The 24,374-nt window shown below is 40.6% G+C and overlaps 1 protein-coding gene across 1 annotated transcript in view; it reads right to left on the bottom strand.

The window, feature by feature from the left end:
• The window catches only part of Tmem39a (transmembrane protein 39A), a 29,103-nt gene extending 9,699 nt beyond the window's left edge, over positions 1-19,404 (bottom strand). The window contains exons 1-5 of the mRNA XM_051191460.1: positions 19,105-19,404; positions 17,920-18,106; positions 10,081-10,303; positions 7,486-7,569; positions 1,097-1,251 (exon numbers count right to left, since the gene is read on the bottom strand). Of these exons, the coding sequence (XP_051047417.1) occupies positions 1,097-1,251; positions 7,486-7,569; positions 10,081-10,303; positions 17,920-18,032 (575 nt within the window). The 5' untranslated portion in view covers positions 18,033-18,106; positions 19,105-19,404. The remainder of the gene's footprint in view (positions 1-1,096; positions 1,252-7,485; positions 7,570-10,080; positions 10,304-17,919; positions 18,107-19,104) is intronic.
• Between the last annotated feature and the right edge of the window lie 4,970 nt (positions 19,405-24,374).

The following is a 24,374-nucleotide window of genomic DNA, read 5'->3' as shown; positions in this document are numbered from 1 at the left end:
TTATTAATGTATTTCTTAAGAATGAATGTGTATCTACCTGCATGCATGTATGTGATGCCTGAGTATGTGGTGCCTGGAGTCAGAAAAGGGTGTCAGATTGCCTGAAACTGAACTATATAGACGGTTATGAACCACCAGGTAAGTTCTGCTAGAGCAGCCAGTGCTCTTAATCACTGAGCCATCTCTCCAGCTTCTCAAGGAAGGATTTTAAAGAAGGGAACAACAACACAAACACTTCAAATTTTGGTCTCAAACTACGTACGTAGCCCAGGATGACCCTGAACTGACACCCCCCTACCCCCCCACCCCCGTCTCCTCCTCTCAAGTGCCAAATGGCCAGAATCAAGACATGATGAAGATCCACAGTTGTCAAATTTGGACTAACTTACTAAGAATACACTGAAAACTGAAGGCAAGAAATGAAAGTGGATTTAAAAAAAGAAAAGAAAAAAAGAAACATGAATAAATGGAAAAGATGTGGTCATTCCCGTACTCAATATTCTAAGTTCTCATCTTTTTAATTGATGCTTATATAAAAGGTAGATTATAAAAGTTTTAAAATATAAAAAGGTAAATATATTTAAACCTATGATTTGTTTAAAGTACATGTTTATTACTATTGTGTAGGATATGGAGAATAAATAAACTTGGGGGGCGTGAATGAAATAATGTTTCATCATGTAGCCCTGGCTAGTCTTGAACTCAAAGAGATTCACAGGCCTTTGCCTTCCAAGTACTAAGATTAAAGCCATAAGCTTCTCTATATATTTATATGAAAAATTTGCTAGCCATGTTGATGATCGAATTCCTCCTAAATTAGAAACCTTTACTAGGCAAACAGCACTAACTAAAATAGTCTCCACTGGGAGGAGAGCCACGTGTCTGGTTTACCCCAGAATGCTCTTGGTTTATACCTGCTTCCCCAACTACCCTTGTTTAGAAAACAAACTGTATAGTGAGCCTATCTACTAGCTTTCTAATTTTCTAAATCCTTTCTTTATAGATGAAGAAATCTCATTTTCCCCTCCATTAAACATTTGCATAACTGATAACTTCTAAAAGATTTGCTAATAAAATGTGAAACTAAAATACTCACGGATAGCCAAGGAAGAGGAGGTTGAGGACTGAGTGGCTTCGGAAGAGATTAACCAGGGTCCAACAAAGCACCCATCCACACAGAGTAAGCAGCACCAAGCGAGCCAGTATCAGAGCGGTGTAGTGAATCATAGACGCTGCACCTGCCTTAGTGGCCTGCAAGTGTGGGAACACCAAAAGAAGCATTTTATACATTTACACACGGTCTACTCAACAGTATTGTGCCTCAGAGTAAGAGCTTGGATTTAATGAAAACTAAACTGCCTCAAAAAAAAGTAAAAACTTTGCCCCATCCACACCTACCTTCCTAACAGTTGAAAATTGACTTCTCTAGGCACTGTTATTTCCTTCTTTTCCTGTATAGCCCTCATGCAGACCGCCTGTGAATTGGTACAAGTATCACTCGTTTACACCTGGCCCAGACCCATTCATCAGAATGTACCAGACTGCTTACTAAACGCATCAATACCTAATAACTTTATTGTCCAGAAATATGCAACAAGATTCTGAACCAGTGGATCAGTGTTTCAACAACCTAAGTGATTTTTATGTACAAACAAGCTGGAAAGGTGCTGGGCCTGGTGACAGGGCCTGGAGTTCCAGCCATGTAGGAGGTGGAGGCAGAAAGGCCACAAATTTAAAACCTGCCTAGCTTCAGAACAAGCTAAGGCCAGGCAGACCAGCTCAGGTGGGGATTTAGGTTCAACACCAGCACTGTAAGAAGAAAGGATGGAGAGGCACTGACTGTTCTCTCCTAATTTCCTACCAGAAAACAAGGGCCTCGATATTTACCTTTTAAAGCTTTACTTCTGCATTTTTTTCAGATGAGTATTTAATAAACTACTAAAGCTTCACAAAGTGATCACATCTTCTTTGATAGATTACTGTGAATTTCCTTTTAAACTTCTGCACACATGGAAACAATGAATTATCACATTCAATTCTTTTTATCGAAGTCACTCAAATATGCCTCTTTAATTCCAAATATTAAAAACTATCTACATACAGTAAGCTTTAGGGCTGGAGACATGGCTCAGTGGTTAAGAACACTAGCTAATCTTCCAGAGGACCTGACTTCAATCCCAGCAACCACTTGGTGGCTCACAACCATCTGTAATGAAATCTGGTGTTCTCGTCTGGTCTGCAGAGACACATGAAGGCAGAACCTTGCATACATAATAAGTAAGTAAATCTTAAAAAGAGTTTTATTGGTTTTTATTTGTTTGCTTTCTAAAATGATGTAGCAAAGACACAATAAACTGCAGGGAAATCAGCAGGCCCCCATTCACCTCTAAATACAAATCCTTTTGTTTGTTCTGTTTCATTTCTTCTTTTGGAGATAGGGACTCTTACTTTGTAGCCCAGGCTGATTTCAAACCCATTACCCTTCTGTCTCAGCCTCCTTTGGGATTAAAGGAATGTACCAGCTCAAAACAATAGTCTTGGGACCCAGAAAGGTTTAAAAAATGATCTGCAGTCACCAATACCCACTGACAGGATAGCACTTTGAGTCTCTCCTTTACATCCATGCATTAGTTTACAGATCCTAGTACTTAACATATACTTAACATACTAGTGAGTATATGTTAACTTAATAGTGTGTATGTACTACATACTACACTAATACTCAGGAAAACATTTCCATTGATTGAATACATAGTAGTGGTTGAATAAAATTAAGGGAGAGTAGTATGCTACATATCGCATATCTTCATCTCAGCTACTTGGGAAGTGGAAGCAGATTTGAGCCCTGGAGACTGAGATCAGTCTGAGCAACATAGTAAGACCTCATCTCTAAAGAAGAAAGCACTAAATGGATTTTAAAACTCCTCTTGTCTAGTGACAGAGCAGTGAGAATGTCACAGTTCCGTGTGTGTGTGTGTGTGTGTCTGTGTGTCTGTGTGTGTGTGTGTGTCTGTGTGTTGATGTTGATTCAAACATACCTACTATACTTTCAGTTGTATAAAAGTATAACATAGTTACATATAATAATGTTTGATAAAAACTATTGGAGCTAGATTTTATATCATACTTTATCATTATCTTAATGTTACTCCTTAAAAGCTTATTGTAGAACAGTACACAGTACAACTCTGGCAGCACCAACTCTTAACTACATCAAGAACCACATGGGATGACTGACAGCCACCATCCAAGTTTGTGTAAGTATATTATGCAATGTTCATACAATGAGAAACTCCAGCAATGCATTTCTCAGATCTTTTTTTGTCATTGTAATACATGACAGCATTTGTACATAAGCTTAGACATACACACACACTGTAGATACACACAGTATATGCAATTAAAAATGTGAAATAGCAATAAATGAATACCATACCTCTGTTAAGCCTCAAACTGTGGTAAAGGCTCAAGATATTTTCAGTATAGCAGAAAAAATGGTTCCCTTTCACACCTGAGTCCACACCCCACACTGATGGACCTCCTGTGTCAAATCCTGGGAAGTGATTTAAGCCACTGGAGCTACTCCACCGCCTCCGTTCTCAATTTAAAGATAAAATTTAAGAGAAGGCAAGCTGGTAGTGTGGCACATACTAATGTTCCCAACACTGAGGAGCTGAGACAGGAAGATCATGAGTTTAAGGCCAGGCTGGGCTACATAGCAAGACTGTCTCAAAAACTACATCAAATAAAAGACTGCTTCAGTATAGTAAAACTAAAATGGATTTGTATACCTTAGTAATTTTGCCTTATTCCAGAACCCAAACTCTTAACCACTGTAATGTAAGTTACAAAGCCTATTATCTGGTCCAGTACCAAGGCAGTCAAAACAAAACAGCTCTAGGAACCTACCCAGTCAAGAAATGCAAGTATTAAACTTCAACAATGGAAGTATGATGGTTATGATGAGTGCTACAGGAAAGACCTGAGCTACCAGGAGAGCACATGGCAAGATGCTCAACAGAAATACTGAGGGCCTGGTAGAGCAGACCTGTGATCCCACATACTGAAGCAGGAAGACTGCAAGGTGAGGGCTTGCTTGGGCTCAGAGTGAGTTCAAAGCCAGCCTGAGCAATTTAGTGTGACCCTGTCTCCAAACAGAAAGTAAACATAGGCTATGGCTATAGTGTAGTGGGAGCCCTCTAGGTCTCTTAGCTAGTGTGTGCAGAAGTCCAGTATTCAGCTCCATGTCATTGTAAAGTGATATTTATATCTAAGCTGAGATCTGAAAAGGAAGCTCTGGCCAAGAAAAGGGTAGAAAATTATTCATAACACTTAAGTGACAAATATATAGATAATGCTCTCAAAACACATGAAAAATACATAAACACAAACACATACATGCGCGCGCGCGCACACACACAGACAGACAGACACACACACACACACACACACACACACACCAAACTTTTATGTACATACAATGACTAGAAGGAATTTGGTTCTTTATAATGGGAATATAATTTTTAATTTTCTGCTTTGTTTTTAGATCTCCCCAATGAAATACCCTATTTTCCTGCTTAGAGAAATAATGTTTAAAGAGAGTTGGTTCCAAATGGTGAAAATTGAATTTCTGTTTACTCTGGTGGAGCAAGTAAAGAAGCAGTTTTGGTCTGGAGGTGAATAAACAGAGTCTACCTAGGGAGAGAGGTAATCCCTTCTGACAGTATTCAGCTTTCTGAATTAATTACCTCCAGCCTGTCCTTAAAAATGACTGGTCTTTCTCAGGTAGGGATCCTTTCTGTGGCATAAGAAAACAAAAGAAGGCAAACATATTTTAATGGAAGGCAGAAAAGATGTTTTATGATGAGCTCTATCCATCTAATTTAGTTATTTTAGGAGAGAACTATGATACAGCTAATTTTTGAATAGGTAGTAGCCACAGCACTCAGATACAAAAGATAAACACCACAGTGTTTGTGGTGAAGTGCTGGTATTGTCCCCAGCCACCAACAGATGCCTGGCATCATCAGTCTACATATCCTCCCAGAGACAATTTTTTTTCACATCAGCAAACAGACTTTGTTCCTTCTACTCATCTTGTTTTAAACACTGTCTTAAAGCCAGGGATGATGGTACAAGCTTCTAAACTCAGCACTCAGGAGAATGAGACAGGCAGACAGCCATATGTCCAAAGCAGGGTCACATATTAAGAACTTTGTCAAACAAACCAAACAACAACAAACCCACTGTGTTTAAAAGCCCAGTGCTTCTGCACTTACTTAACATCAACACATAAACACTGTCACCTTCCAATAGCCACACACTGCCCCATTATATGAACATACTGTAATTACTCCTTCATGTACAGTAAAGATCTCAGTTTTGGATTAAAAATCTGTTTCAATTCAGCATCCTGTTTCCAGTAAGAATAGCAGGCAGCTTTGGAAACAGCGCATACTCCTAACAAGGGGCAGAAGCTGCTTGATTATTATTACCTCATCAATAAAAGCAGTAAGTGCTCCAGGTTTAAGTCTCTGAAGCAACAAGGGGAAATCCCAGTTACTAAGGCTTCACATAAAGACAAGACATAACCAGTTGACATGCGTAGAAATTCATGCAGCCTAGACTGACCTCAAGCTCACTATGTACCCAAGGATAGCCTTCTTCCTCACCTTCCTTGCCAATGCCTCCTAAATACTGGCATCACAGGCATGCACTACCACACCTACCTAACAACTACAATTTCTAAGTAACCGAAGGAATAAAACAAAATAAAACAAAAACCTGTTTAGTTAAAAACAAAAGAACAAAGGAACTGCTCTAAATAAACTTGTTTCTGGGAATATCCAAACTAAGCATTTAGTAAGAAAAAAATAAAATAAAGGCGGGGTTGGGGGAGGAGTGGGAGAGTGGAAGATGCAGATGGCATCTAGGCCAGGCCTGTAATCTTAGCTACTTGGGAGACTGAAGCAGAATAGAAAGTTCAAGGTTTGCCTGGTCAACAGTGTGAGTTCAAGGCCAGTGTAGGTAACTCTATCCCAAAATAACAAGTAAAAATAGTGCTTAGGAATACAGCTCAGTGTACTGCACAGCACCTGCCTGCTATGCATGAAGCCATGGTTCCATACCCAGCACTCAAATAAATAAATCGAAGAGCATCTATTTTTACTCTGTTTCTTTTCTGAGTGTGTTACCAAGGCTGGTCCTGAACTCACTACATAAGAAGAATAGTCTTAAACTGCTGATCACACGGCCTTCTCCTCCAAGTGCTGATACTTCAGGCATGTGCCAGCACATCAAGCTCAGTATCTACTTTGATCACCTGAAACAAACTTGGTGAAAGGCTTCCCACTGCGGAAAAAAAAAATGCAATCTTACTACCACAGCTTTGCAGTTAAGTTCAACTACCGTGTTCACAAAACTATAGTTCTCCAGTTAGAACCCACACATACAGACTTTTAAGTCTGCTTTAGAGGAAAATGCTAGGGCTAGAGAGATGACTTGCTGCTCTTCCAAAAGACCAGAGTTTGGTCCCCAGCACCCTCATCACGTGGCTCACAAACACTTGCAACTCCAGCTCCCAGAGATCTGACCCCTCCTCTGGCCTGCATAGGCACCAGTATGTGGGCATGTGGCATGCACTCACACAAACACATACATATACACATTAAAAGAAAAAAAAAAACTTAGAGAGAAAGTTGAGTTTCAGTTACCTGTGACTATAGCAAATATCCATTTAAAATTTCACACTGAAATATAATTGTCCAAGATTAAAAATCACTAACCACTTTGGCTAAGTAACCATTTTTGTCTGGGCCATCATTTTCATGCTAAATATAGTAGAACTTATGAAAGTACATTTTCCTCCATTACCAAATTCACACATATATGACAAATGAAACCAGCTGCTGACTGTACCAATAACATTAAGCTTTGAAAGGATCATTATGTGGCAGTTCTTACCCCCTCTGTCCACTAAAGCTTAGGTTCTAATTTTCAGATTAATCATACCCAAAATTTAACACTGTCTTTTCAAAACACTCAAATTGTTTCTTGTTAGGAAATTTCACAAGTGGTACACAAACCATATGTGCAAGTAATTCATTATCTGTTTTAAACTAGAACTTTAAAATTAAAGATTGTGGGGCTGGAGATGGCTCAGCAGTTAAAAGCACTTGGCTGCTCTTCCAGAAGACAGGGGTTCAATTCCCAGCACCCACATGGTGGTTCACAACTGCATTTTTAAAAATCTATAAGCTAGAATAAATTCAGATCCTACAATTCTACAAATTAAGATTTCAAATAATACTCTTGAAATACCTCACATTTGAATTTTAAACACTGTAGGAAAACTTCTTAAGAACTGGAACAACTCACACAGAAACAATTTATAACTATATTAAAATTATACTTGGTCATTTCACATTTAGAGTCTGATCCCATTCTAGTAGCTATGCCCACAAGACCGTGAATGAGCCAATGTACCTCTGAAATGAGGGCCCATACCAGCCTCCTCGCAAGCATCACTGTGATGAACCCTGCCAGGTGATAATCAATGAGATGAAAATTCTATAAGAGAAACAAAGAAGTATGTCAGAAGAGGCACCGTGTGTCCCCAGCTCATCGCTGCACAGCGACATCAGAACCCACCCCTCTAAAGGTCTTCTGAGACCACTGCAGAACACAGGGATCCAAGACTGCCGACCTGCCACTTGTCTTTTCATGACAAATGGCCACATCTTTCCAAACATTAAGTAACTATCTGAAATGCATTCCCCTCTGGTTTTGAAACTGCTTTATTGAAAAGAAAGGGGCTGGGCATGGTGATGACAGATGTCTGGTCCAGCAAGACATTATCTCAATAAAAGAAAGAAAAAAAGACAACGTGAAGTTAACTAGCAATAACCTGCAGAATTATGAGAACAACAAATCTAAATGCCACATCTATAGTTTGTCCAATTACACAGCTCAGCTGGGACTTTCAGGAGTTATTACTGTTCATCCCTTTACCACAAGTATGTGCTGCTTAGCCCTCTACTATTTGTTATAGCTGCTCTGCTCACTTAGTGTGTCTAACTTGATTTAGAAATGTGCCTTGCCGCTCATCTCTTCTATAAAACACTTCTCACCCAGTTTCTTCTAAGCCTGTACAAATTACCGTGACAAAGAGAATGAAAGCTTTGGGAACAATATGCTAGGAACCAAAATGGGATATATTTTAATTCCAATGGTCAAAAGATCAACATTTGCTTAAATATGTATCTAACACTCAAAGTAGAGCAGGGACCCTTCCTGACACCAAATACACCGTGCTAAGGAAGTCAAATATTTCGTAGTCCTCAATACATACAAATTAACACAACAGTGGCTTTTTGTTTACATAATGTATATGTCAAGTTCTCGGACTAAAATTACACTCATTTTATATATAACCTTTATGGAAAACTATGTTCATGATTATCATTGCCCTTCTAAAGTATAACAACAGAAGAGACCAAAAAAAAAAAGGCTACAATTAGCCTCTTAAAATTTTTTTTTATAATTTTTACTTATGTGTATGTGTATCTATGTCTGTGATGGTAGGTGCCCATGGAGGACAGACCAGGGCACCCTCTGTATCTGAAGTTACAGGTTGTGAGTCAAAGAAAAGAGGTCAGGTGTGGGAAGATAACATAACTTGGGTCCTCTGGAAGAGGTGGAAACATTCTTAAATGCTAAGCCATCTCTCTAATCCATAATATGCTTTTATGTACTCAGCACACACAGCTAGTTTTTGTGACAGAATACAATTTTATTCAGAATAACAACATATGCACTTAACAGACATTCTAGCCTCCCTTAGTTAGGAACACACATGAAAATGATGGAAGCATGGCCCCTAAGACATGCTTCTTTAAGAACTAGGCTGTAGCTCAGTTGATAAGACTGCATGCCTGGCAAGCATGAAACACTGGGTTCCAGTTCCAGCTCCAGCCCCTTGGAACCTAGGCACCTATAATCCCAGCTTTCAGGATATAGAAGGAGGATTGGCAATGTAATCCTTAATATACAGTGAGTTGAGTCCCGCCTGGAATATATGAGGCCCTGCCTCAAAAACAGTGTTTTATATTTTCCTATGTACACCTCCATATCTGGACCACAAAGTTGAATTACGTCTACCTTGAAGGTCACACATTAAAAGATGGCAGTTTTATGGGCTGGAGAGATGGCTCAGCCATAAAAGGCTAGGCTCACAACCAAATAAAAAGATGGTAGTTTCCATCAAGAAGATCCCTTGATTAATAGTCCAAGGAAGAACTGCTTTCTGACTGTCATGTGTTAAAAATATTACATAATTATGAATTCAGCTTTTAAAAAGGTAACATTGATCCTGGAGATATAGCTTAGTGATCAAGTATATGTCTAGTATGCATAAGACCTGGGTTTAGGGCTGGAGAGATGGCTCAGGGTTAAGAGTACTGACTGTTCTTCCAGAGGTCCTAAGTTCAATTCCCAGCAACCACATGGTGGCTCACAACCATCTGAAATGCGATCTGGTGCCCTCTTCTGGCATGTAGGGTTTCATGCTCTCCAGATCTCTGTATACATAATAAAAACAAATCTTTAATTAAAAAAAAAAAAAAGCAAAAACAAAAAAAAAAAAAAAAACCCTGGGTTTGGGTTTGATTTCCATCACTACCAGAAAGACAAAGTTGCTGGAATATAATCATAGTAATCATGGTAACATATGGTAGTGCATTTAACATGATGTAGAGAAAGCCAAATATCAAATAACTTTCTGATATGTTATTAAACACTTGCATTTACTTTATTTCATTTCCTCTGGCAGTATTTGCATTTTAACAATTTGAGGAAGTTTTATTTCTGAAAAAAATCTGAAGCTTGATAGCAAGATACTTTATTAGAGGATTTATTTCTAGATAGGTAGTAGCATTCTGGAGGCAGAACGAGAAGAATTAACAGTCCAAGGTCATCCTTGGCCACACACTCAGTTCAAGCCCAGCCTGGGCTATGTGAACCACTGTCTCCAGCTGCATTCTTGCCTGCTGACAAGGAACTTCAAGGCTTCTGAAGACTTACCAATGAAGTACAAGACGCAGGATGATTGTATGGATACCACCACACGGTCTTATAGATGTTGATGTACTGAATAAACAGAACAATCAGCAGGTAGATGAAGAACAGAAATTCAAAGAACAGGCTCCCATCTACTGGTAAGTCAGGAATTTGGCAATGACGAACAGGACCTGGGGTGATTAAGGCTGTGATAGGTGGGACTGGAAGGCCAATAGCACTACCATTCCTGAAAAAGAAATTATAGTTAACTCAAATGGTGACAGAGACAGCCTTCAGTGTCACACTGCCTAAAAAGCCCTACTGCCTCCTCCACCTGACTCTAACTGCTGGTTCCCCGCATCCCTTGTCTCTCCCACCCATTATGTGTGTGATCTAAAAGGTGGCTATGCTTTCCATTATCTCCTGGATATGGAAGACTAAGATTTATCCACAGAACTCACCTTGACTTTAGTCTCATTACCAGTTACCTAGTGAACACCTGTGCCACCCATCCCATAGTCCTGACACTAGTCCATGGCCTATTCTGCTAGCCACCCAAATAAAAAAAATCTAAGTGAGACTTCCTATGTGCCTCTTCATATCCAATCACTCCCTAAAGGACAGGGTTCCACTGTATAAAATTTCCCTTAGTTTTACTTCCCCTCTCGATGCACTATCTTGGTTCAACCATTTACTAACTTTCACCTAAATTATCCCTAACCAGCCTTCAAGGACCTTTCTAAGTGAAATTCTGAAATCACTCTCTTACCTGAACCTTTAAAATAGTTCTCCATGACCAATGAAATAACAGCCAAACTTTTTTGGTAAGTCATGTGTGGCCCTGTCCTTAACAAAGCAACCTTACCACAAGTCCCTTCTCTACCTGTGCCACATATGATGTCCATGCTATGTGCAATCTGGAATACATGCATTATTCCTTTTGTGTACTTGATTCCCTTTAAATGTACTTTAAATGTACTACCCCTCCCCCATAAAAAAATTTCCTTAAAAACGTTGTAGATATTTCTTATTCATTCTTCAAGATTATTAAGGGATTTGGGTGCGAGGGGGGCTACCTCAGTGGTAGAGTATTAGCTTAGCACATATAATTATCTGGGTTAGATCTGTAGAATCACAGGAAGAAAGAAAGGAAAGAAAGAAGGAAGAAAAAGCTAGCTAGCTGGGAAGATGGCTCAGTGAGTAGAGGAGCAGCCACTGGTACAGACAACCTAACTGTGAACATTGGGACCCACACAGTAAGAAAAAACAAACTCCTGCAAGTTGTCCTCTGACCTCCACACTCCCCCTCCATACACTGCGGCACATGTGTGCTCTCCCCACGCACACACAAGAAGAAAGTGTGTAGGTTGCTCGTGGGATGTTTTGTGGGATGTTTCAAACATATCCTCTGTGAAGTTTACTCTAACTCAAAACTGATACATCTCTTTTCCTCAAATTTAAATTATGCCTTTATTCTTGTATTTTTTAATTCCATCACATAACCTGTGTGTATAGATTCATGTTTTAGCTACTAAATTATAATCCTGGTGACCAAATACTTTCTTTAATTCACTGTTGGTATATACATTTAAGAAGACAGCAGGCCAATGCAGTCATGAAAGAGAAGGATCTCTTCAAATGCAAAAGTTAGGACTCTTACTCCCTATCTCCTTCTTCTCCCACCTATGCCTGCTTACAGGTCAGGAAGAGCTCAGCTATCCCAAGTGAGAAAATGGAAGAAAATGAAGTTTCCTAGGAATAGTTACAGAGATCTAAGGGTTGACTCTTATTTATACAACAAGCAAAAACAGGCTTGGTTTTAATACCAAGAGAAGGAACAATATAGAATTTACAGTATTTTAAGGGGTCCCGGGAACATGAACTTTGCTAATTCTAAATAATGAAAAACAATATGACTTGAATGCAAAGGATTAGAACCACAGCTACTACCTCACATCAGTTAGCCATGTTGAAATTAAAAATGCTGATGAAATGTTACAAAGCTAGGAGCCTCTAATATAAGCAAATAAAATTCTGGTTCTCCTTGAGTCAAAATAGAGGGCAAAAGCACATGCTATTCAAGATTTTAAATATCATAAACATTTCTCCAAGGAAAATGCATTGAGATACTTGTTCCACTAAATAAGCAGTGAATGCTTGTTTCAAAAGAATCTTTTAAAAACATTTACAAAGTACTGACAAAGACGGTCCTCACTTGTGATACTCTCTGCAGCTTTACCTTTTAAACTTCAAGCCAAAGACAAGAGATAAGGTCAGACAGGGCATGAGAAGGAAATAGTAAAGCAGTCCGATAGACTCTGTCAGATTAAGTCACCTTCTAATCTATAAAGTTGAAAGCTTCAGCAGAGATCTATCAAAAGTTCTTAGAAACCAAAATCATTTAAATAATTATACAATGCACAGATACATCAAAATACTACATTATACTCCAATATATATGATTACACACTAATCAAAAGTAAAAATTCTAAGAAGTTTAAAAAGAAATACTTGGTCAATACACAGCAGAAAATTAATTACAGAAGTAATATTGAGGAAAAATAAAAATACTATCCCTGGTCTGAGGGTATAGCTCAGTGCCTAAAATGTGGAAGGCCCTGTTTTGGTTGCTGCTTTTTTAGCTCCTGATTTTCCTGTTTCCACTTCTGGAATACTAGAAATTACAAGCCTGTCTGCTACCACTCAGGTTCAACAGTTTGCTGGGGATCAAACCCAAGGCTCTAGCATGCTAGGCCTGTACTCTACCTACTGCGCTGTATTCCCTAGCCAGATTTAAGACTTCTATTGAGGATGCACTTAATTACAGTAACAGCAATTTGTTACAACATATGCAAGGTGTTGTACTTTTAAAAAGTGCCTGGAAAGAGAAAGATGCTATGTGACAGAGCTTGGGTGGAGGGCTTTTTATTGGGGGAAAGTGAATGGAAAAGGGGGAAAAGGATAGGGAAGACTGGCACCTGGGGACAGGAGCAGCAGAAAATCAAGAGTGACAGAGAGAGAGGTAGGGAGGAAAGAGACAGAGACAGGAAGAGAAGCAAAGAGAGAGAAAAAGGTTGGAGGTGGGCAAGGCCCACCTTTTCAAAGAGAATGTAGTGAATATACACAGGTGGTACTTAGTGGCTGAAGCTGAAGGTGTATCCTGTCAGAACCCCAAGGACAGAGCAGCACAGATGCCTGAATACTAACACAAGGTACTGTCTACCAAAAGAGCTCTTTAGAAATTCAAAACCCTAAGTTTTTCTTCCTCTTCCTCCTCTTTCTTTCTTTCTTTCTTTTTTTTTTTTTTTTTTTTTTTTTTTTCTTTTTTCTTTTTAATGGGTCTCACTATGTGGTCCCGGGCTGGCCTAGAAATCCCTGTGTAGACTATGTTAGCTTTGAACTCACAGAGTTCTACTTGACTCTGCCTCCTAAGTGCCAGGATTTCAGGCATTCACTACGGCACTGGGCAATGTCCAAGGTTTTCTTTGGAGACTAGCCACAAGAGCTCTCTCCCCTAACTAACAAGGGAAAACTGGAGTTCAGGTAACTTGACTGGATTTAGAATCACTGGGGAGACACACCTATGGAAGGGCTTTCCAGGTTTATTATGGGAAAGCTCACCGTCAATGTGGGTGCCACCATCCCATAGCCTGAGATGAAATGGAGAAGAGGAAGCATAGCTCTCATGTCTCCCCAGAAGTGGAGTTCCAGCTGCAAGCCCCACCCCTTAATCTGTCACACCTCCCCACACTGAGGGAACCACACCCTCTTAAACCATGGACCACAAGAAACCCTTCCTTCCATAAACTGCCTTTGTCAGACTTTGACACTACAGTAAGAAAAGTTGTAACATATACAGTTGTCTTCAAAGACCTGCTTAAGAGGACTACATCTAGTGATGTGTTTGGCAAACCTCTCTCTAGTGATTAAAAATAAAACAACTTCCCCTAGATAGTAAGAATAGTTCACTGTGCCTAAAGTGAATGTTTACTGTATTTTTGCATATAGTTATGTCTAAGAAAGATATAGCAGGCAAGAGATTGGTCTTTATGGGGCCAGCAGCAGCAGAATTTAGGTAAACAAATGGAGAAATGTGGCACACACTTATAACTCTGGAACTTGGGAGGCATGGGCGGGAGAATCTCTACATGGGTTAATTTCTTTTTCCAAACCAATGTCTTGAGGTAAATGTATCACAAAATATTAATCATAGTCACAACTATTTTAAAATAAACTAAATATCTTTCATTTTAATCTATTGAAAAACACATTCTTCCATCCCCTCATCTAAAATTGCAAAAATTACATATATTAAAAGAGAAAGAAAGATGGAGAATGGTAGATCAAAGCAAACATGCCTAAAACCTTGAAAGCCAATAAGAGCTACAAAAAAGAATAGGAAAATACATAAAAACTCTCTCCTCAAAATAAATAAATAATTTAGAGGTGCTATATGAGCATTGCTATACTCAAGTTAAAACTATCACACTGTCAGGCTTGGTGGCACTTAAGAGGCAGAAGCAGGCAGACTTCTGTAAGTTTAAGGCCAACAAGGTTTACAGTTTTTTCCAAGCCAGCCAAGGCTTCATAGCCAAGACTCTGTCACAATAAATAAATAAAGAAATAAAGAAAGGAATAAAGAAAGAAAAAAGGAAATACCAGCAATTTTTTTTCCCCTGGAGAAAGAGTTTCTCTGTATCTTTGGTTGTCTTGAAACTCACTCTGTAGACCAGGCTGGTCTCCAACTCAGAGATCTGCCTCTGCCTCCCTAGTGCTGGGATTAAAAGTGTAAACCACTACTACCTACCCAGCAATTATCAACAGTTTCAAATGTTCCTCTTTCCTCCCACTACATTGTTTACATAAGCAAAACTACCTAGGAATGAAGCTTCAGCTCCAGGCACTTGTTTGTTAGAGATAAGGTCTGAATATGTAGCCAAGGCTGGCCTTGTACTCTAGATCCCCCCCCCCCACCTTCAAGCCTCCCAAGTATCAGGAACACAAGTGTACACCACCAAGCTGGGCTTCTTTTTAAACGCCAGACTGGGGGTAGAAAGCGCACAGGCTGCTCTTCCAAAGCACGGGATTCGATCCCCAGCACCCACCTGGCAGCTCACAACTGTCTCTAACTCCAGCTCCAGGTAATCTGACATCCTCACACAAACAGATAGACATGCAAAACACATCAATGCGCATAAAATAAAAATAAACTAATTTTTTAAAAAGTTAAGTCTAGCTGAGAAGGCTGGTAAATCTGGCCCAACTTTCAGGATTTCCTGATCACCTTTTCCTTCTACGCCACCTAAAGCAGATCATAAAGAAGGAGGGGGCAGCTCTGAGAACAAACTATGCTAGAGGAGTCCACAACGCCAAGTAGGAAGAATAAACAGCTAACTCTGCTGACCTGAGCAGCTGGCTAGATAGGTATCCCATCCACCCTCACAGCTCCAAGCTGTACTCTCGGTCAAAGAGAATGGCCTTTCATGAATGGATGAGGACCAGTGGTAGGTCAGGAGTAAAGGAGTAGCTAGGTCCTCTGCTAGGACCTCCAAACAAACTCTTGAACATATCAGGAGTCCCTGAAGGACAGGAGAGGCACTGACTAGTAATTCTAGAAACCAAAAGCAAGGCAAGGAAAAACTCTTTTGATGGAGGAAACAAAAATATTGAGGAAAAAATTATCTTGACCAAATACACGACTAGAAAGTATCTCTGCACTACTGACTCTGGTTAAGATTAGCAAAAATAATTCTTCCTGGGCTGGGTATGTAATGAGTAGTAATGCACATGCTTAGCAAGCTTTTATTTATATATATATTTGTGTGTGTGTGTGTGTGTGTGTGTATTTTAATAATGGGGTTACTCCACACAGGGTGATGATGCTCCCACTAAGAGCCATTCATTATCTAACAAAACCCCAGTGCCAAGCATGGGAAACTTCCCTTGGAGTTATTGGTCAGAGGACTATAAGAGTCTCCCCAAACAAAATGAACTATTGCTGCTGCCCTCCAGAACTTGAAGGTAAGACTTTCTTGTTGATGACACCACATACTTCAGACACAGAACTTAGAGAAATCAAGCTTAAACAGACCTAGAAACCTCCTTCCTGAGAACTAGTTCTCTAAGTAAGACAAGGTGCTATGCAAGCAAGCTGCCAATGGAGAGAAGCAACCTTACCCAGCTGTAAAAAGTATATGAACCACAATGACGACCGGACCAGTAAGATACCTGCAATGGTACAATAATGCCTCTTTTATGTTGGGGGTAGCTAGTGACTGTCTAACTGAACTTAAAGCCTACTCAGTAAGAGGGAATTCATCCCTGGTACTATAAACAGAGTCAACTATCCATGGCCAAAGAGGTCACAGACATGAGAAGAGAACCAATTAATTAATGTCATGTTCCTAAATCAGTATTTTCTAGCCATATTCTAAACACTATCTTTGCACCCACAGTTAAATGTGGCTCTCACCCCTAACAGATGAAGACTAGCACAGAGATCCACAATTGGTCAAATGCATTTAGACAGGGAGGTGTCCCACTTCAACTGTGCCATCTGCAACACAACCCCTACACCTAGGGCTCTGGGTAAAATGTCAGAAGAGCAGGCACAAAGAGTCTACAGAATACCTGTTGGTAGCAAGTGTCCCCTAGACATGATGGGAAAAATACACCTAGACAGTTCCAACATGAACAGAAGAAATGCCACATAGCCCCAACCATATAGATAAAGAGCTACAGGTGATCAATGACTCTAAGAAAGGGAGACTTAGTTGCCTCCAGGGATGAACTCTTGTCTAGGATAAGAGGTCAGCTCTGGACACATGTATACATAAACAACACTAAATGGACTCTGTAGGTTGTATACATACACATATGTATATACACACAACAATAATAACTAAAGAGACCATGAACTGGGGAAGACACAGGAATCAGGAGTGGGAGTGATATAGATACAGTGGTCAGGCACAAAGTTCTTTAAAAAACAAAATAACTGGGCAAATGGTATACACCCTTGTAATCCCAGCATTGAGAAGAAAAGTAGACCCCTGGAGCTCAACAGCAAGCCAAAGTAGCCTACCTGGTGACTTTAGCCACTAAGAGGCCCTGTCTCAAAAACAAAGATGATGAGTGCCTAAGGAATAACACCTGAGCTCACACACACACACACACACACACACACACACACACCAAACTCAAATTCTAGAATCCTGTATAACATGGCCCAATTCTTAACATTTAATTCTTAACATTTATATGGTACAGTTGACAGTTACTATTAATATCAAACAACTTTTTGCCTGGATAACTTTTAATAATAAAATGTGGGGTGGGCCAAAGTAAGGGGAAAGAGCTTATGAGTGCCCCACCCCCAACTAAGGAGCTATTAACAATTGATGGCTTCTTTCTTTAAGGGTGTGGCTCCTGGTAGATAACCACACTTCAGCACAAAGTGGACTCAACGGTTTATTTTTTAAAGGGGGTTGGGGACTTAAGAGCTGGCTCCAGAAGACTCAGATTTGATCCCCCGAATACATATGGTGGCTCAGAACCATCTGAATTGCATCCAGTTCTGGAGGATGCAACAAGGCACCAGGCATGCAAGTGGTGCACAGACATACATCCAGGCAAAACGCTCATACACATAAAAAATTCCACTTTGTGGTCCCGTGTAATATCATTCTACCTACAAAGCACTCGGAAATACTAAGTTTTCAGTCTTCAAAGGCAGAATTTCCACCTCAGTGACAAGAGCAGTTTGATAAGCAGTTATTTGACTAGAATTACTTTTATACTAGTCTTACTGAAAATAGATCACACGTTATGCAAATTATTATGAGGACTTATTTTTTTCTTTACCTGTTTCTCAAGCCTGTTCCATTGCCACAGCCGCCACCAACCAAAGTCTGTATAGAAGGTAAAGCTGACCGGCTTAGCTGCTGCCGACTAGGACCCCTCCTTCTACTGGGCATGTCCAGGGACCAGTCAGTTTCCAGTGCTACCTGCAGTTGCAACCCAGGCTAATGGTTGTAAACTTATTTCAACTCTGAATAACAAAAGAGGAAAAAAATTAAATGCCAGCTAACTTGTTTAAAGAAGCCCGTGTAACTACATAAGCAGATCTTGTTAAAACACACACAGACTGACTTTTCAAACAAATGCTCCCATTTGTGTATACGGCTTGGACCTTGAGGTAAGGTCAGAGGCTTAAAATCTGATCTACACTTTGTTCAGTGTTAGGCAATTCACAATTTGTGTCTTTTGTTGCTGACTTATTATTATATAAAACAAACTACAGTCAGGTGGAAGCTTACATGAAACACCACAACTTATTTCCAATTTGATATTTCACATTTAAGTCACTTGAAATACAGGAAGCTTCATCACTGTCCAAAATAACAGGTTGTTATCCAGGGATCTGGCTGAGATAAGATATGTCACATATTATCTGACATTGACCACGTCATTTAACCCTCTTGTTTCTTTCTTCAGTTCATTCCAATGGTTGCCTGTTTCAGAAAAGCTACTGTAAAACCACTTTTAAAAATAAATGAAATTGCAAGATTAAAAGGCGACAACGATCTTCAGTAGGAGAAAAAGAAAGATTGTTTTCCTCAATTTAGGCAAATGTGGTTCTGCCGATATATACCATATTTTCCCTAAAAAAACAACTAAAAATACTCCCAAAACTACACGTTGGAGGTGGAGGGGGCGTTTTCGAAAGGTTACTACTGTAGAGGGATCCGATGTTCCCTATTCCAGATCCTCTGGCTGCAGACTAACAACAAACGCCAGGTGGGACAAAGAATCCAAACTGTTAGAAGCAAGGAGAAACTGATCCTTGCTCAATTAAAGAGAAAGTAAGGTGAGGGGCAAAAGGCTGAGACACAAGAGCGTGGGGTGGGTTAAGAGGATGGCGAGAAACCACACACTTGAATAGACTAGCCCCCCAGAAGGAATCACCAAGTGGCCGCAGCCCGGCGACCGAAAGGGCCGAAGCACGCCGGGGATAACAGGACGACAAAGCAGGCAAGTGAAACTCACGCATGGAAGAGGCCGGCCACGGAGCGGGATCCCTGGGAGGAGGCGGTGGCTTCACAGACCCGACCCCACGCACTCGAACTCCCTCCCTTCTTTGAAGCGCTCCAAAACAGCTGCCGGGACGCAGGCAGGGTCCCTCTGGAGAGTCGAAAAATTGTGTCGGGTCTCTAGGTTACCAGACCCAGACCGGGAGTCCGTGCCAGAGCCAGAGCTAAAGCCAGAGGCAGAGCCCGACCCCATCACCACTCATCCTCAGCCTCCATCGCCCAGGAGCTGAGGAGACGTGGCAGCGCACAGCGATGACGTCAGCTCCGCGTCGAGCTGGCCCCCGGAAACAGACTTGCAGCCAGCCGAGCCGGCTTGCCATTCTCTGATGCACCTGCGCAGTGGGACTCTCCCGCCGGCCCGGGGCGGGTGGCTGGGCTTTCCCGCCCACGCGTGGCTTGCGGTTTTGGTTTTCTAAAAACCTCCCAGGCTTCAATCCGCTAGTATCTAGAGGAGTACCCTCACATCAGGAGGGAGATTCGGAGACGGCACCTAAGGTCACGTCACTCAACTGTTGAGGTCTCTCCAGTGGTCCCCTTGCACGGACTGATAGTAAATCATGAACTAGATTGATTCTAGAAACAAAAACCGAGTCCTAGAAAAGTTCAGTCTAGTAAAAAAAAAAAAGGGGGGGGGGAGGGAATGCGCAACGAGGCGCAGTAATACTGTTAATAACAATAAAAGCAAAATTTAAAAGTGTATCCGACGTCCAATTATGGCATACAAGATATGGTAGGTAATGAACGCTATAATGTTGCTAGTGTCGATATTGAAAAAGGGTTTTGGAAACTTGGCATTTTAGCTGGTGCTCCAAAGATGACTAAGCTGTTTTCCTGCGGATAGAAAGTGATAGATAAAAAGATAGGGGAACTAATGGTAGAGTTTACCAGGCTGATTTCAAGCCCCAACTTTCACCCCACCATAAAAAGATGGGCAGCCCAATGATGAATTCCAGAACTGTCAGTAGTTTGGAATTAAAATAGTATCAAAATGTAAGTAGTTTGGAATTAAAATAGTATCAAAATGAAGCCTGATGTGTTGGTGGAGGCCAGAGGATCATGAGTTGAAAGTTATCTTCAACTACATTGCAAGCCGGTGCTAAGACCTTATTTAAAAAAAAAAAAAAAAAAAAAGAGTTGCTAATTTTAAAAGTTAAAGCAGCCCACAAAACTGCCAGTCAGTAATTCAGCCAATGAACTAAGCAGATAATTCTCATAAGAAAAAAGTACAAGGGCTTTATTTAATCCCAGCACTCAGGCAAATCACTCAGTTTAAGGCCACACTGGTCAATGTAATGAATTCCAAGCCAGCTGAGACTACATGGTGGGGTGTCCACCAGAGAAGACTGCTTGAACATGGATTTAAGCCAATAGAAAGTCTTTGTTAGCAGGTCAGTGACTACATTGGGTGTTCCAAAACCCCGTGTAGCATTGAGCCTTCTCAGGACAAGATTTAACACACTTCAGTTAACAAGAACAGTTAGCCAGTAGCAGAACTACAGAAACCAAAAAAGCAAGGTTAGTACCTTTAGAGATTTACCCAGAACTATGGGTTTTGCTGGATTAAATCTTTGTTTTAGTTTTGGCAGGTGGTGTTGTTTATATGTTGAGTTTTACAGCCTGAATGGCATTTCCATCATGAAGTCAATTGTACTAAAGTCTCAGGGCTTAAGGTCTGGACCCCTGTTATATGTAGCCAGACCCTGCCCCAAAGAAAAGTGGTCGATAAATGTTCTTAAAATGTTACATATCTTTACCTTTTAGGGAAATGCAAATTAAAACTACTTAGTGATTCCACTTCACCTCAGTCAGAATCACTATCAAGAAAAGAAAAATGCTAGCTAGTATAGAGAGATGGGGAGAGATCCCTATTCACTGTCGGTACAAGCACTGTAGAAATCATTATGGAGGATCATGAAACAAACAAAAATGCTGATCTATGATCTAGCTGTATCAGTCCTAGGCATATACCCAAAGATATTTTCACATCCATGTTTGTCACTGTTCCATTCACAGCAGCAAGGAAATTGAGTCAGCCTTCTGCAGATGACTAGATCATAAAAATGTAGTTCATATACAATGGAAGTTTATTAAGCTATAAAGAAAAACAATATTTGCCAGAAAATGGAGGTAGTAGGTTTGAAAAAAGAAATGCCACATGCACATTAATGTTTATATATGTGTATGAGATGTATGTATATGGGGTGGGGTTAGTATGAGCATATGAATGCCAGGGCAGAAGTGTGGAGGTCATAGGACAACCTTGGTAATTGGTATTGTTTTCTACCTTGTCTGAGACAGGGTCTCTATTGTTGACTGCTTCTTATGCCAGGCTATGAGCTCCCATAATAATCTTCTGGGGAGTCCCCTGTCTCTGCCCAGCATCTTATCAGAGGCTTGTTGGGATTACGATGCATACTACCACATCTAGCTCTACATAGGTTCTGGGGAACTTTAACTCTTGGCTTCACACTTGCACAGCAAGAACTTTATCCATTGATCCTCTCCCCAAAGGGGTATCTTAATTTGTATATTTGTGGACTTGTGTAGGAATGAGTATGGGTAGAGATCAGGGAACTAGAAAGGGTTTCAGGGAATGGGGAAGGAAGCTTTAAGGAATCAGAGGGTGAGGAGGATAATAAAATATGTGATAGGAAAGTAAAAAGGGGAAACCTGATAGAGGAAAGGAACTGGGAGGAAAGTAGGGCAGGACCATGAGGTGACTACTAAAAGTAAGTATGTACGAAAAATGTCACAAGGAAATTTGTTACTTTGTATGTTGATTAAGTAAAATTTTAGGAACTCAAATGTAAAAATGAAAGTTTACATGAGCTGTTCCCCAGACTTCTTTGTATCAACTGTAGGATTAGTTAAACTTTATTAGAAATTGTGCCAGACACTGGACTACATATTTCATTGACACGTCACCACCAGGCTGGAGATGGAGCTTGGAGACACAGCACTTCCTTAGCATAAGTGAGAACCAGAATTAAGATCCCCAGCACTGAAAAAGAAACAAAAACTGCAAGGAGTGGCAGCACAGGCCTGTAATCTCAACCCTTGAGAAGTGAGGCAGGAAGCTCAAAAATTCAAGGTTATCCTCAGCTTTGTAATGAGTTGTAAGACAAACTGGGTTACAGAAGGCCCAGTGTTCCGGCAAACCCTTTGTTAGATAGCACCATGATTCCCATTTTACACTGGAAACATATGAGTTGACACTAAATAACTTGTTGAGAAAACCCTACCTATGCCAAGCCACAACTGAAACAGGTTTGTCTGAAAGTGTCCTAGCCAAAAAAGAAAAGAAGCTGTCCTTTGATCCTCATTTCCTTTTTTCTTTTTACTTTATGTCCCTCCCCCATCCTTTTTGTGTAAGAGAAGCCCTCTCTTGGGCTTCATTGATTAGCTGTAAGAGGTCAGGGACTATTGTGATGTTCCTGCTTGTACATATCATGTCAAGACCTTCCATACACACACACCACAATCCCCACTCAACACAAAGCAGTCGCAACAGAAACATCATCACTTTTTTATCCCCTGCAAGAATTGACAGTGGGGAACGCAACAGCACAATTGGAAATAGGAAGGGATGGAATAATGCCTTGAAAAATAATTAAGTTGGTTACCTTGGAGGAAGGGGGTTGGGATATAAGGTGACTAGGAAATTTTAGTTTCGGGCTTTCTTCCAAACTTTTCCCTATGCCCCGTCCTTTTCATGTGATAGTCTCTGCAAATGACCCTCTGTTTTCTTCATGAACTGTTTTAATCTGAAAAGCAAATGCACATGCAAGGCATGGTGGCACAGCCAGTAATCTCAAAAATATGCTAAGGTTGGAGGACTGTTGTGAGACCGCACCCCCAATCTCAAAAATACATATGTAGATAGCAGATGCTGGCCATGGGAGGCTGAGTTTTACATCCACTTTCAAGAAGAAAAGCAGATGGTGACCTAAAGAAAAAGCCCCTGTCCATCTTGGGAACTCCCTGTAATCCAGTGTCTCTTAAAAACCCCTTTACTCTCTGAGCCTTAGAAAATGGAGGCTTGAGACTGAGACGTCTCTCCATTTTTCTCAAGTTTGGCCTTGAATAAATCTGCTACCTTCCACCCACTCCTCTATCTTTGGTTTCTGATGATAGAGTAGCAAGCAATATGAACTTTGCCTTGCTTTAAAGAATGGCTAATATCAAAACTACTAAGGTGACCAGCCATGGTGGTGCATGTCAGTGAGCCCAGCTGGGAGGCTGGGGAGGCAGGATCCTTTCAAGTTTGAAGCCAACCTGCAATACACAGTGATAGACTGTACAGTTACACACAGTTTTCACTTTTAAAATAATGCATATGTTAAAGATTCTACTAAGCTGATTGGCTGATTAGAAGTTTGGATTGTAGAGAGTTAGAATTTTGTGAATCCAGAGCCAACTTGCCTGGAGCTATTGTGGTGCTTTAAATGAAGAATATCTTCCATAATCTCTGGTAAATCTCTGGTATTTCAATGCTTGGTCCCCAGTTGGAGGCACTGTTTGGGGAGGCTTAGGAGGTGTGGCCATGTTGGAGGAAGTGTATCACTGAAGGTGGGAGTTCACAATTTAAAGACATTGACCACTTCTTGTTTATTTTCTTAGCTTCATGTTTGCAGTTCAAGACCAGAGTCAAAAACCCACATTTGCAACAAATTTAAAGAACTAATTGTTTTTCATTTGTGATTCATGGGTCTCATAGTATCTTACCTATGAAACAAGGTGTTCTTGGGCTGGTGATATGGCTCAGCAGGTTTAAAAAAAAAAAAAAAAAAAGGGTACTTCCCAAACAACCTGAGTTTGATCCCTGGTACCCAAATGTGGAAGGAGAAAACCAACTCTTGACCTCCACACATCCACCACGGTGTGCACACACAAGCCTCCACACATCCACCATGGTGTGTACACACAAACAAACTGGTAATTTTTAAGTGGTGAGGAGGTTATGGTGATTTGAATGAGAGTGGTTCCCCAGAGGCTCATCTGTTTAAATACTTGGTCCTCTGTTGGTGGAACTGTTTGGAAAGAATTAGGAAATGTGGCCTTGTAGGAGGTGTGTTCCCTAGGGATGGACTTTGAGGTTTCAAAAGTCCATGCTGATTCCCAGTTAGTGCTCTCTCTCTCTCTCTCTCTCTCTCTCTCTCTCTCTCTCTCTCTCTCTCTTTCTCTCTCTCTCTCTGCCCTGTGGTTTCCATTAAGATGTGATCTATG

This window comes from Phodopus roborovskii, unplaced genomic scaffold (assembly GCF_943737965.1).
Source record: "Phodopus roborovskii unplaced genomic scaffold, PHOROB, whole genome shotgun sequence".
In the NCBI taxonomy this organism is placed as follows: domain Eukaryota; kingdom Metazoa; phylum Chordata; class Mammalia; order Rodentia; family Cricetidae; genus Phodopus; species Phodopus roborovskii.
The sequence above is the reverse complement of the archived record's forward strand: the minus strand, read 5'-3'. Positions and strand labels throughout refer to the sequence as shown.